This window comes from Aegilops tauschii, chromosome 2, assembly GCF_002575655.3.
Source record: "Aegilops tauschii subsp. strangulata cultivar AL8/78 chromosome 2, Aet v6.0, whole genome shotgun sequence".
NCBI lineage: Eukaryota > Viridiplantae > Streptophyta > Magnoliopsida > Poales > Poaceae > Aegilops > Aegilops tauschii.
Genome location: NC_053036.3, coordinates 37,350,754 through 37,365,163, shown reverse-complemented (window position 1 = coordinate 37,365,163; position 14,410 = coordinate 37,350,754). Strand labels below are relative to the sequence as shown.

The window sequence follows — 14,410 nt, the reverse complement described above, 5'->3', positions numbered from 1 at the left end:
AATTGGCTTTTCCTGGAAGGTGGGTAATGGCAAGAGTGTTAGGTTTTGGGAAGATAGGTGGACTGGCAATGCTACACTTGCAACTAGTTGTTGGGAGTTGTATAATATTGCCAATACTACCAATGTCTCCATCAGTGAGGTGTGGGATGGCGTGACTCTGAAAATTAACTTTAGGAGATGTTTTTCGCCGGACATGCTTACTGCTTGGAATGAGATTTTTGTGTAGTCAAGGATCTAAGCTTAAATGATTGTGAGGACACTATTATTTGGGATCTGGAGCCTAAGGGTATATACACTGTTAAATCTTATTATAATTTTGTGAATTTTAGAGGAGTGGTTCCAGACAACATTATGTTGATCTGGAAAGCTAATGTTTCTCATAGGATCCAGATCTTTCTCTGGTTGCTTGTGAGGAACAAGCTACTCACCAGAGACAATCTTCTGAAGAGGCAGCATGTAGCTGATCCTACCTGCCTATTCTGTAATGAAGCAGAATCGGTTAATCATCTTTTTTTATTGCGTTGTTGCGAGAGAACTCTGGAGAGAGATCTTTAGCCCCATGGGATGCAACATTGAGCTTAACTCGCATGGGCTCCTTGAGTGGTGGGCTAGAAATGACAACAAAACTGCAGATATTATGCTTCATGCAGCTGCATTATGGGCTCTCTGGAGGTATCGCAACGATATTTACTTTAATGATGAGCCCTGGCTTGGTATGCAGGTTATGTGGCAAAAGACAGCTTCCTTTTTAACCTTGTGGGAGATCAAGTGTGCGGATACAGTCCAGAGGAGATGTCGTCTCCTGGTACAAAGGATGGAGCATTTGGCGCGAGCACCGCCTCTTCTCCTTTGGCCAGACCCTGGCTAGGACTGAACCAGTGCGGTGGAAGGACTCCTTGCTTCGGGGGTGGCTTTTCGCTCTGAAGACATGGGCGTGATCCTTAAACTCTGAAATATGTTTGCTGGTTGTAGCCTGTTCTGGGTGTGGTCTTTCCGCTCTTTGTCTCTTTTGCTCCTTAAGGGAGCGTAGACTGTGTGGTGTTTTCATTTTGCTGGGGCAGCGTCTCTGCTGTTTTTCCCCGCGCGCCTTGTAGCTCCAAAACAAAACATGTTCGGTGGTTTCATTGCATGCAATGGAACCGGGGCGTTCGAGCCCTTTTCTTCTAAAAACCTTTGCTAATGCGTCAAGGCCTTGATGACAATGGCCTCAAGCATGCACCATTGGAGCTGCGCCTACAACTGTCACGCCGAAAATGCCCCCACCAAGACGCGCTAATCACCTACCAGAGAAAACGAAACGAAAGAGAGCCCAAAGTAGGCGGTGCACAATGTGCGGCGTAAAAGAATGAACTAGGAAATCTTAACCGACTTAATGAAAGGACCAAAACACCCACAAAAACAAAATGACCTATCAACTGAGCAAGGTTGTGCCTCTCTCCACCGTGACACCAATCTGGCTGGAACAACCTTAGTCGGATGCCTCGGTTGTTCCATAATGGTCGGAAGGGACTGCCCTGTCAGGCTGGCTTTCTCGGACTAGTTGGCCAGGCGCGCGAGCCGTGAAGGCGTGGACATCACTCTAACCGGCCGGCCAATTGCTGGCGAGTATGTGTGTGAACAGTGCATGGGGCCTCACGCGTGGGTGCGTCCGACGATGTCCCATTACAGTGGACCCAAAAGCACCACAATCATGTACGCCCATCATGGACCACGTTGCCGGGTCGCCCGGGTTCGCTCGTTCGGGTAGATTGGATGGCGAAAAACCCTGAGAGACCCTCACGGCAAGCCACTGCCGAACAGACGGCTCAGAGGCTCACTTCACCCGAAAGAAGCACTCGCAAGAGCCTTTTCGCGCGGTGCCAGCTAGGGCTTCATGAGTAGGTGCGAGGCAACGGCCTCCGCACAATGACGGTGGCCCGGGCACGCTAGATAGTCCACCTATCAGGGAAGTGAAGTTCACACATAGTGCCATTAATAGGTTTGTCTCTCCTATTCTTATTCGGCATCAAAACACTTTTCTGATCAAAAGAAGCACTAAACCATGGTACGGTGTATATACGAGGAAATCAAAACTAACTTACAATGCTGGATGACTCAACTTATCCACTACTATAAATACATTCTAACATGATAAAATCACAAAATAATTTGTCCAAGTTTACAAATTAATTAGATTATGGAAACTTTATTAATAATTTTACATATATATTCAAACAAAACCACCAGGTCCACCATAGTAAGTATGCACACCAAAGTGACTATGTCCATCAACATAACCCTTCGCAGTATATTTGGATAAATTGGTGGTGACATGCCCAAATTTCTTGTCATCTGGAATAACATACTTGTTTTCCTTATTTAAAATTTCGATATTTCTCACAAATGCTGCTTTTCCAAGTCCTTCGGAAGCAAAATGGCCACTACCCATTTGTGGAGAGTCTGATGACACCGTCGGACCTTGAACATATCCACCCCATAATGCATAATTACATTGATCCTTCATGAAATGGAAAATTTCTCTTGGCCAGTATCCAATATGTATGTTTTGTGGACCATAAGCCACCCACCAATGTTTAGTCACTGGATCCTAAAATAAATCAGGGTTCATGGTAAATGCTTCAACATAGATGAAATGAATAACAATCGATCAAATGTTTGTGGTGAGGTGAAACTATCCTTTTAATTGTATTCCATATTAACATGAACATAATATTAGAGATATATTTGGGAGTCTCCCCTCTATGCTAAAATATTTTTCTATGATCAAAGGTTCTTAGTAAGATTGTGTTATCTTATGGTTTGACACCTATAAGTTTGGTTGAGCCAATGTCTTCAAGTTTTCATCAAAATATAATTCATGTATTTCATACGAAAAAACAAAATACAAGAATAAAAAAATATTTACATGAGAATACCTTGAAAATAGTAACATCTATCATGTATTGTGGTCCTTTATAGACAGAAACTGGTTTAAGTCTTCCTCCTAGACCAACACTTGAGCTAACTTGCACGAAAGCGCCACAATCATGATCAGGGCAAGTCTTTAAGCCATCAACCTTTACATAAATGTGTTCCAACGTCAATATAAACTATATCATTATAAGTTATTCATATTAAATTGAAGAATGTGTATCCAGAGAAATAGTTATGGATTACCCAAGCAACATGAAACCTAGCAGAGTTGTCACCACTGTAGCTTGGATATACCCAAGAACCAGCCCCGATCCCATCTGCAACACCTGCTTTTATTATCTTATTAATTTGTATCCACGATGCACTTAGATCGTTACTATTATTCTTCACCATAGGATTATAGATATTTATTTTAGCCCGCGTTCCATATAGCACATCATAATACTCTACTCCAGCAACCTGCAAGCCGAAACAAGATATTGACTTGTTTACAATGAAAATACTAATGCTTATTAAACAAGAAAGATTGACATCATATCACAATAATATTTTGGTGGACATCACTAAATGGTGCATTTAAGGTCAATATAGACCAAACATTTAGAGAAAAATTTCATCCACTGCAGTGGCAACAAAAATGTCAAGTATAAAAATATTCACAGAATAAGTTATTTGCATTTACTTATTTGACTACCTTGGACCATAATTTCATCTAAAGGATGAATTTAATGCGATAAAATCCTAGACTGTTGTTAGGTAATATTGCTTTGACATGTGGTTCGCATGGCAATAAATTGTTGTGCATTTAAGAACTACAAAGAAAATTTTATATTGTTATAATCGACCATTATAACCGAATCACTCAAAAATTATATTAAAAACTCACCTCATGTTCTTCATTGGTAATCACTTTATCAATAGTTTCTACTGGCGTGTGGACCATTCTGTTGTTGCGCAATATTGGAATCGTTCCTGTAGGGCACTCAATCAAGGGCAATTGGGCTTGTGGGATGACATCCATCGATGGAGATTTGGTAGAAATACTCAGTGGGAAAGAGCTTGGTTCCATCTGTAATTGGGAAAGTTAAATCAATATGTACTTTTAAGACAAAATATGATAAAAAATATTCAGGTTTATGGGTTATGATGCACAATTAAATATATCCACATAATTAGTTGAATTTGTAGTTTGCCTTGCTTGGTGATCGTACCAAATGTTTTATATTTCTCTTCTATGAAATAAAGATAACACAGAGATAAATTTTAGAACGGTAGATGTGTAGTGAAAGCTTATTTATGAAGTATTAGAATAAAAACTAAAGTTCAAATAATTGCTAGCATGATTATATATATTAGCTACCAATCTTCCACTTTTACTTCAAATAACATACCGTTCCTGCATGGATTGAGACATGAATATCTACATTTTACTTAGGTACTACATGAATGTTATAATATATTGATTATCAAAACTTGCCTGGATTTTGTGGTCTTTTAGTAGTGGATGGCTAAAGGATGGTTGTAGATTCACATCGATGCAGTCATAAACATCTCTTCCGTCAACCTTTTTCGGCATCTCCTCAACTTCATAATAAAAAATTGTTTACAGATATACAAACTAAGATGAATTCATACATACCAGAATAGTCTTATTGACTTCTTGATTCAATGGGACCCCGCTAGTATTTTCTTCTCGTCTGATACACTTTACTTCTTTTCCTCCGATGGCTAGAATAAGATATGCTAAGAGAATGGTCACACTAATAGATGGATTTTCTTTCATGGTGGAAATATGAAATGTTCAATTTGTTAATGTGTCTACCATCATATTTATAATGTTAGGAAACTATCATGAAATGAATGGTTGTCATTCAATAAGAGCAATAAATTTAATTGCTAGAATAAAAGATGTCATTGTATTAATTGCATAAGATATAATAATCGACCGCCTCTTGGTCTTTATTACCAAAATCTTGAAGTACTAATGCCACGAAATATTTGAGTTTTGTAATAAATGGAATGATCTTCACAATTATTGTCTCATATGGATAATGTTGACCCTAGTTGATTGGTTACCCTTGTAGTAGATAAGATACAATAACTATACCACCTCCTAGTATTATTACCAAAATCTTGGAGTAGTAATGCCCTAATAATATTTGAGATATGTAATAAATGAAAAAATATTCACAATTAATGCCCCATATGGATAATGTTTTCCCTAGTTGATTGCTCTTTGATTACAGATGATATTAACTCAATTTATAATAGACAAGTTTGGGTCAATTCAATATGATCGTTCTTCTAACGTCATAATCTCAATGTTGTTTTAGGACTATCATTACACTTAACGATCTCTAAGATCCGAAAAACGTGATCACCAACAACACTTTAGCTAGTCCTAGAGGCAAGACTAGGAACCTTTTATTTAACCGTTTATCATTCCGCACGTGCATTTGAGTTTTCCACTGAATCACATATTCCTGGATCATATCAGTTGAAGCATAGAATAAAGACTGTATAATTATGAATATGGAAATATAATAATACAAAGGGTTTTTTGTGATAGTGCCCCTGGTTCCTTAGTTGTGCTCAGTTGTCCCCACGCTCTAAACTTTTGCACAATTTTCCCCACACTCATGTCTGAAACTCTCACAAATGGTCAAACTGGACGTTTGTTGTTGGCTCAATGGCTTGACCATTAACTACTGATGAGTGGGGCTGTTTTGGGCCGGGTCCTCCTTTGACCGTTACGTCCTGACGAGTGGGGCCACAAGGAGACACATCGGAGTAGCTTGTCTGAAGATGATCGAATCACTCTTGCACCGCCTCCTCCTCCGCCGCCCTCAATCTGGGATTAAGAAGCGATGTTAGGGGAAGACGCCCTCCGGCCCATCGACGGTGGAGATGGTTGGGTCGAATCAGAGGCAGATAATTCATGGATTCCATCTGGATAAGCTTTGTTTTTCCTCGAATGGATGAGAAAAATCGTCAATTAGGCAGTATTTGACCACTACTCGCTTGAATCGTACCAATTTTGGTTGCTTAATTTTCCGCCCTTTATTTTGATCAAATAAGATTGATCTCGTGCTTGCTTTTCGGCTGGCGGTTAGAATGGAAACTAGCGTGCTGCATGGTTATGAACAGCATATGATCTCTAGATTTTTCTACCTGAAGGTGGTAGAAACTGAAGGAAATATGCCCTAGACGCAATAATAAAGTTATTATTTTTTCCTTATTTCATGATAAATGTTTATTATTCATGCTAGAATTGTATTAACCGGAAACTTGATACATGTGTGAATACATAGACAAAAAGAGTGTCACTAGTATGCCTCTACATGACTAGCTCGTTGAATCAAAGATGGTTAAGTTTCCTAGCCATAGACATGAGTTGTCATTTGATTAGCGGGATCACATCATTAGAGAATGATGTGATTGACTTGATCCACTCCGTTAGCTTAGCACTTGATCATTTAGTATGTTGCTATTGCTTTCTTCATGACTTATACATGTTCCTATGACTATGAGATTATGCAACTCCCGTTTACCGGAGGAACACTTTGTGTGCTAGCAAACGTCACAACGTAACTGGGTGATTATATAGGTGCTCTACATGTGTCTCCAAAGGTACTTGTTGGGTTGGCGTATTTTGATATTAGGATTTGTCACTCCGATTGTTGGAGAGGTATCTCTGGGCCCACTTGGTAATGCACATCACTTAAGACTTGCAAGCATTGCAACTAATGAGTTAGTTGTGGGATGATGTATTACGGAACGAGTAAAGAGACTTGTCGGTAACGAGATTGAACTAGGTATTGAGATACCGACGATCGAATCTCGGGCAAGTAACATACCGATGACAAAGGGAACAACGGATGTTGTTATTCGGTTTGACTGATAAAGATCTTCGTAGAATATGTGGGAGCCAATATGAGCATCCAGGTTCCGCTATTGGTTATTGACCGGAGACGTGTCTCGGTCATGTCTACATAGTTCTCGAATCCGTAGGGTCAGCACGCTTAAAGTTCGATGACGGTTATATTATGATTTTATGTGTTTTGATGTACCGAAGTTTGTTCGGAGTCCCGGATGTGATCACAGACATGACGAGGAGTCTCGAAATGGTCGAGACGTAAAGATCGATATATTGGACGACTATATTTGGATACCGGAATGGTTCCAGGTGAGATCGGGATAATACCAGAGCTCCGGGAGGTTATCGGAACCCCCCGGGAGGTATATGGGCCTTAATGGGCTTTAGTGGAAAGGATGGGAAAGGAGGAAGGGAGGGGGCGCCCCCCCCCCCCAAGCCCAATATGAATTGGGAAGGGGGTCGGCCCCCCCTTTCCTTCCTCCCTCCTTCCTCTTCCTTCCCACTCCCTCTCCAAATAGGAAAAGGAGGAGTCCTAATCCCAGTGGGAGTAGGACTCCCCCCTTGGGCGCGCCTCCTCCCCTTGGCCGGCCCTCTCCTCCCCCCTTTATATACGGAGGAGAGGGGCACCCCATAGACATAACAATTGATCTCTTGGATCTTTTAGCCGCGTGCGGTGCCCCTCTCCACCATTTGTTTAGTCGATAACTGCTGGGTTTAATTCTTACCTAAGGCCTTTTTTGTTTTTCCGTTGTTTGTTTGTTTGGGCTGGGCTGTTTGTTTCTTTGTCTTGTTTTTTCTTGACACCTGCAAAAAGTGTTCAACAAGAGAAGTAAACAAAAAAACATTTTTCTGTCGCCAATGTAGCTCATCGTTCAGTCCTTATCTTCATACATCATCTTGCTTCTCTTTTCATTTTTCATTTTTATGACTTCTTTAAAAACATTTTGTATATTAGGACAAAAATAAATCTTTAATGTAACTAAGAAACAAAATGAAAACAAGACAAACTAAAATATTGTGGCACTGTTTAAAAAAAAGAATAGTGCGTTGTTTTTCTTAATAAATCAAAAGAAGAAGAATAATAATATAAATTCAAAACACAACAGTAAAAAAATAAAATAAAAAGAAAGTACCCCACCCCCCTCGGACATGCAACTACCCCACCCACCTCTCCCGTCGTCCTCTAACAAAACACAAGACCAGTTGCGATGGGGGGCACGTAGTTGCATTCGGGGGCGACACATGCAGTTGCACGCTAGTATTGGACATGCAACTACACCCACCTCTCCCGCCACTCTTACAAAAACAAAGGTTAGTTGTAGTAGCTGTCTGTGGACATGTAGTGGCATTAGGTGGCGACACTTGCAGTTGCAAAGCATAGTGTCTAACATGCAACTACCCACCTCTCCCGACGCCCACTTAGAAAACAAAAATGCCAGTTGCATTGGATGTGTAGGCATACAGTTGCACTCGAGGGCGACACTTGCAGTTGCAAGCCTAGTATCGGACATGCAATTCCCCCACCCTTGTCACTCCCTTACAAAACAAAAAAAAGGCTAGTAGGAGCCGAGTGTGTAGGCATGCAATTTTAATCGAGGGTGAAACTAGTAGTTGCAAGCCTATTGTCGGACATGCAACTCCCCCTCCTCTCATGCCGCTCACTTACAAAAAAAGTTAGTTGCAGCCGGGTGTGTAGCCATGTAGTTGCAATAGACGGCGACACTTGAAATTGCAAGCCTATTATCAGACATGCAACCTTAGTCGTGAGCGACACTTGTAATTGCAAGTCTATTGTCGGACATGCAATTCACCCCCTCTCCGGCAAAAACAGAAGGCTAGTTGCAGTCAGTAGGGGACGTGTTGTTGCATTCGAGGGCTACACTTATAGTTGCAAGTCTATTTTCAGACATGCAATTCACCCACTCTCCAATAAAAACACAAGGCTAGTTGCAGTCAGTAGGGAACATGTTGTTGCATTCGAGGGTGACACTAGGAGTTGCAAGCCTAGTACCATGAATGCACCTCCCATCCCCTCTCCTGCCGCTCACTTACAAAACAAAACAAAAATCCAGTTTGCAGTCGGGTCTGTAGACATGCAGTTACAGTCTAGGGCGACACTTGCGGTTGCAAACCTACTGTCGGAAATGCAATTGTAGTTGAGGGCGACACTTGTAGTTGCAAGCGTATTGTCGGACATGCAATTCATCCCCTCTCCGACAAAAACACGAGGCCAGTTGTAGTCAATAGGGGACATGGAGTTCCAGTCGAGGGCGAGACTTGCAGTTGCAAGCCTAGTAACGGATATGCAACCCCCCTTCTCCCGCCGCCTACTAACAAATAAAAAAATGTCGGTTGCTGTCGAGTGTGTGGCATGTAAATGCATTCGGGTGGGTAGGCATGCGGTTCCAGCCAAGGGCGACATTTGCAATTGCAAGACTACTGTCGGGCATGCAATTGCCCCCCCCCCCTCCCCCTCCGAAAAAAACACAAGGCCAGTTGCAGTCGGGAGGGGGACATGCAGCTGCAGTCGAGGGCTACGCTTGCAGTTGCAAGTCTGGTATCACACATGCAACTCCCCTCCCTCTCCCGCCGCCCACTTACAAAATAAATGTTTAGTTGCAGTCAGGTGTGTGGGCATGCAATTGTAGTCGGGGTGACACTTGCAGTTGGACGCCTAGTGACAGACATGCAAGTGCCCTTCTCTCGACAAAAGAATAATAAATTACAGGAAGTGGCGACCCTTACAAATGCACCTAATAGCAGACATACAAGAAAAAGGTTTTAAAAGTAGTAAAAAGAGAAAATATAAATTAAAAAGAAACAAGGAATTTTTTAATGGTAAAAATAAAATGCAAAATAAAATCAATGTCATGAGGGCGCCATTTTTTTTGTTAAAGTCACTTACAAAAAGATAAAAAAAAGAGGCATGAAAATAAACAAATAAAACAGGAAATAGCTAGGCCATCACACATCCCTGCCCACACATTAAATAAAGAAGAAGGAAAAGAGCGGGCCAGATGCATCCTAAAACAGCCCATCACCAAAAAACTGGAAGCAAACTAATTGGACATGAGAAATAACCCGAAACAAACAAAAATAAACTAGCAATTCATGGTTGCTTTGAAGACATGGAGTTGCATTCTGGGGAAACAATCGCAGTTGAGGTCTGATTGCTACCGAATCGACTAAGACTTGACTAATTCTTGATCGACTGAGAATAGCAAATCCACATAAAATAGATACTTTTTAAATTAGATAGTTTCATCTAAGCTTCTTTTAGACTGGCATACATAACACAAAGCCAAACCTAAATAAACTTGAAAAAAATATGGATGCTTGTTCTATACAAAAACGTGTGCGCTCACGCGCATCTCCAAAAAAAGAAAATTCTGATTCTCAAAAAACAAGACATTGATGCTACACTAGAAAAACTACATCCAAAATCTATACAATAGGGATATAATCTATCAACAACAGCCACACATACGCACGGGGATTCTAAAAGAAAAAAAAAAGAGAAATACTCACAAAAGATGCTACTACAGTATATAATTCTTTTCCTTTTTTCTTAGGGAAGTCTTTTTTTTAGCAACTGTTTTTTTTCCTAGTCAGGGATCACTCTTACATTTTGTAAAATTTGAAGGCCATAAAAAAAGACACACCACCTAAAGCGTGCCACTCCCCTGCCCAGCCCAACACCCAAAGCCGACAGAAAAAACAAGACACAAAAGCAGCCTATCTCACTTCGTCCATGTACGTAGGTTGCATGCATCTAAAAGCAACAGCAAATCTGACGGTCGAGGAGTCGGCCGCAAAGTCTCAGTCGACTGATTTTTAATACCACCGTAAAAAATATTTCACAGCAATAAAAAATCGGCGAGTCAAATCACGCCTATACTCCCGGTGGAAATATCAACGGAGGCCACGCGCGAGCTATATATATCACGTCATAGTCAATAGTCTTGTGTGCATCGAGCAGTTTTCGGTCACGTTCGCATGGCTTGGTTTTCGACTCATCTCGTTGCCTTGTTCCTCCTCTTCCTCTCACATCTCGCGACCCCCTCATCGGCGACAACAACTCGGCTGGGAGCCGATCTCCTGGGCGCGGCGCGTGCGCCTCCCTTCGAGTCGTGGCTGCGCGGCCTGCGTCGGCGCATCCACCAGCGCCCGGAGCTGGCCTTCCAAGAGCACCGCACAAGCGAGCTCGTGCGCGCCGAGCTCGACGCGCTCGGCATCCCATATGTCTGGCCCGTCGCCCAGACCGGCGTCGTGGCGACCATCGCCGGAGGCGGCGGCTCCGGGCCAGTCGTCGCGCTCCGGGCCGACATGGACGCGCTCCCCCTCCAGGTCCGTTGTCATACTCTGCATTTCTCTCGTCAATCGTCACTAACCATTGTTAGGACTGCTTTATCTGTTCCTTATATGAACCCGCATGATCCCAACATAATTCTTTTTCTTGGAAAAGACAAGTACAGAAAACTAATTAGAGTAATTAGGACAGCATGTGAATGTTAATTCTTTTTCAGGAATAATTGTGAATGATAATGCATGGTTGTTATGAAATGAGATTTAACTAACACGAAATTCTGTAATCCAAATGAATATCCTCCAACCAGTGTTGTAGAATCATTAGCTGGTATTGCAATTTCTTTTGTCCTTGTAATACTGAAAGGTCACCTTGTGATACTGACAGGTTGCTCAGGAATTGTAGTTTCTGTTATACGTCTACATCTCTTTCTTCGAATTCGCACCAATGTGGGTTTAATTCCGTCGTTTTATCTAAGAAAAATATCAAATGTGTTGCAATCATGAAGATCACCGCAGCAGCCAACCATAACTATTGCCATCACCGATTAATTATTGGTTGTTTGTTTGTTTGTTTGTTGTGCTGCATTATGAAACCTAGCTAACCACATAGGAAACACAGAAGGAAATTATTGGGTTAAGAAAATATTAACCTACTTGATATGATTTCTTTTGGATTGTACGGTCGTAGCTGCACAACATCAGTCATTGGCCCAATAAAAAATACGGCATGTTCTGTGTGCAGTTTGCAAAAAACAGAATTCAATCAACAATGGCCTATCTTGTATAGAGTAATCAAAACTCTTGCTGCAACCAAACAAATCTCTTGCTGTCACCGATTAATTATTGTTTGTTTGTTGTGCTGCATCATATCATGAAACCTAACTACATAGGAAACACAGAATGTCGCTTTAGGGACACAAAGCGGATAGATCAGGGCCTACAATGAGACAAAACGGAATTTTTTTTTCCATTATAGGTAGTAGTTGGCCCGTATTCTGGAAAATTAACCTATTTGATATGAAATTTTGTTTTGGATTGTACGTTGTAAGCTGCAAGACAATCGACATCAAGCATTGGTCCAACCAAATACGACATGTTCTATGCGCAGCTTGCACAAAACAGAATTCAATCAACAAGAACCTAGATTGTATCCGAAAATAATCTTTGCTGTACATTGGTGTATTGATTTGTTAGTAAATAGTGATGGCATTTGATTGACAATGGCACGCACGGTGGTCCTTGGGCAGGAATTGGTAGATTGGGAGTACAAGAGCCTCGAAAATGGCAAGATGCATGCTTGTGGACATGATGCCCATGTGACAATGCTTCTAGGAGCTGCCAAGCTACTTCAATCTCGGAAAGAAGATTTAAAGGTAAACTTACTGTGCTGATCATACTCTTAATTTTAACATGGTGAAATTGAGACGATTATTACGGTACATGTAACATGATATTTTGTGTTGGAAATAACAAACAATGCTCTTTTGTCAGTCCAGACAATTTTGGTATATTGTCCCATTTCAGTGCCTGTGGGTACCAGGGTTCAACATTATAACTCAGTCAGTTCAGCATATAAGAAGTACTCTCATTAATATGATGTATCGTAGTGTGCATTCAAATTTATACGACTGAGAATGAGAAACAGTTCAATTTGTGTCATTGTTGCTTGACCTTCAGGGTACTGTCAAGCTTGTGTTCCAGCCTGCTGAAGAGGGCTACGCCGGTGCTTACTACATTTTAGAGGAGGGTGTCCTCAACGATGTCTCTGCCATCTTTGGCTTGCATGTCTTCCCACATCTTCCTGTAGGCGTCGTCGCATCGCGGCCAGGTCCATTTCTTGCAGCTGCAGCTCGGTTCACCGCAACGATCACTGGAAAAGGCGGGCACGCCGGTAACCCTCACGATGCCGTTGACCCTGTCATTGCTGCTTCCTCCGCCATTCTCAGCCTTCAGCAACTTGTCGCCCGCGAAACAGATCCACTCGAGTCAGCTGTACGTGATTAATATGTCTAGCACATATATTCAGAGGTGGCCAGGCCACCATTAATCTGTGTATGAAACCCCTGGGAAGTGAGTGATAACTTGGTCGATGATGTACTACTTCTTTCAGGTGGTGTCTGTTACACAGCTGAGAGGAGGTGATGCTTACAATGTAATTCCCGAATCTGCGTCGTTCGGCGGGACCTTTCGGAGCATGACTGATGAAGGCTTGTCATATCTAATGAAAAGGGTGAAAGAGGTAGGACAAATTATAACACCCCATGCATTCTCTCCTATCTCAAGTTTCCAGTCAATTCTTTTTGTCGACCATTTGACATGAGGTACTGACAACCCGATGCCTCTCTGGAAGACCGTAGAAGCCCAGGCAACCGTGCACCGCTGCGCAGCCACTGTCGACTTCATGGAGGAGAAGTTAAAGCATTACCCAGCCACCGTCAACGATGAAGGGATGTATGCCCATTCCAAGGAAGTGGCCGAGGCCATGCTCGGGGAAGCTAATGTGAAGGTGGCTCCCCGGAGCATGGGTGGTGAGGACTTCGCTTTCTACGCGCAGAGAGCAGCGGGTGCATTCTTCTTCATCGGCGTAGGTAACGAGACCGCCATGGATAGTGTGCATCCGGTGCACTCCCCGCATTTCGTCCTCGATGAGGGTGTTCTTCCTATTGGAGCTGCGTTTCACACCGCGGTTGCCATTGAGTACCTGAACCGCTCCTGGAAACTACAGGAGCATGAGTGAAGGTCCGTTCTTGGATTATGGAGTGAAAATCCTCTGATGTCCGTATAGTATTAGATATCCAGAATCGTCTTCATTTGCTTGATCGGAAGCTATATATGTGTGTATAGTATGTTATGTGAGATATACTATTCATATATAGCATGCATGATAATTAGGACAGTTCAGTAATTTAAGTGTAGCCGTTTGTGATTTTCTACATTTGGAAATATTTTTTCGAGACCAGACATGACACCCGCGTGTATATTCATCAAGTTTTTTTAGAAATGGAGAAGGACCCCAGCCTCTGCATCTGGATGCACTAGTAGAAAAAGGGCCTTTTGTCCCGGTTCATAAGGACCTTTAGTCCCGGTTCTGGAACCGGGACTAAAGTGTCGTTACTAAGGCCCTGGGCCTTTAGTCCTGGTTCTTACATGAACCGGTACAGATGGGCCTCCACGTGGCCCGTGCGGCGAGCCCAGGCAGGAGGCCATTTGGTCCCGGTTGGTGGCACAAACCGGGACCAATAGGCATCCACGCGTCAGCAGCTAGCAGAAGCTGAGTTTTTTTTGAAAGGGGGTGGTTTAGGGGTTTTGGGG

General features: G+C 42.3%; 2 protein-coding genes across 3 annotated transcripts; one reads left to right on the top strand and one right to left on the bottom strand.

Moving 5' to 3' along the window:
- Window positions 1-2,099: 2,099 nt before the first annotated feature.
- On the bottom strand, window positions 2,100-4,702 carry LOC109780089 (protein neprosin-like). Of its 2 annotated transcripts, XM_020338677.4 has the most exons (6): window positions 4,553-4,702; window positions 4,391-4,477; window positions 3,800-3,982; window positions 3,157-3,372; window positions 2,916-3,056; window positions 2,100-2,587 (listed from the first exon to the last, which is right to left on the bottom strand). In XM_020338677.4, exons 1-6 carry the CDS (start codon window positions 4,694-4,696, stop codon window positions 2,210-2,212), a joined length of 1,149 nt encoding a protein of 382 aa, XP_020194266.1. In that variant the 5' UTR covers window positions 4,697-4,702; the 3' UTR covers window positions 2,100-2,209. The 2 variants fall into 2 exon arrangements, with proteins under 2 accessions (XP_020194266.1, XP_040256819.1); XM_040400885.3 differs by lacking the exon at window positions 4,391-4,477.
- A 6,058-nt stretch (window positions 4,703-10,760) lies between these two features.
- On the top strand, window positions 10,761-14,003 carry LOC109780095 (IAA-amino acid hydrolase ILR1-like 8). Its single transcript, XM_020338683.4, has 5 exons — window positions 10,761-11,137; window positions 12,346-12,471; window positions 12,776-13,090; window positions 13,209-13,337; window positions 13,449-14,003. Exons 1-5 carry the CDS (start codon window positions 10,787-10,789, stop codon window positions 13,833-13,835), a joined length of 1,308 nt encoding a protein of 435 aa, XP_020194272.1. The 5' UTR covers window positions 10,761-10,786; the 3' UTR covers window positions 13,836-14,003.
- Window positions 14,004-14,410: the final 407 nt, after the last annotated feature.

Bases quoted from the DNA above. Each gene is read 5' to 3' on its own strand.
- LOC109780089 (XM_020338677.4), bottom strand. From the start codon at position 4,696: ATGAAAGAAAATCCATCTATTAGTGTGACCATTCTCTTAGCATATCTT. The intron at 4,478-4,552 runs GTATGTATGAAT...ATGCCGAAAAAG, and splicing joins AAGTCAATAAGACTATTCTG to GTTGACGGAAGAGATGTTTA. The intron at 3,373-3,799 runs GTGAGTTTTTAA...TTCGGCTTGCAG, and splicing joins TTACCAATGAAGAACATGAG to GTTGCTGGAGTAGAGTATTA.
- LOC109780095 (XM_020338683.4), top strand. From the start codon at position 10,787: ATGGCTTGGTTTTCGACTCATCTCGTTGCCTTGTTCCTCCTCTTCCTC. The intron at 11,138-12,345 runs GTCCGTTGTCAT...GTCCTTGGGCAG, and splicing joins TGGACGCGCTCCCCCTCCAG to GAATTGGTAGATTGGGAGTA. The intron at 13,338-13,448 runs GTAGGACAAATT...CCTCTCTGGAAG, and splicing joins TAATGAAAAGGGTGAAAGAG to ACCGTAGAAGCCCAGGCAAC.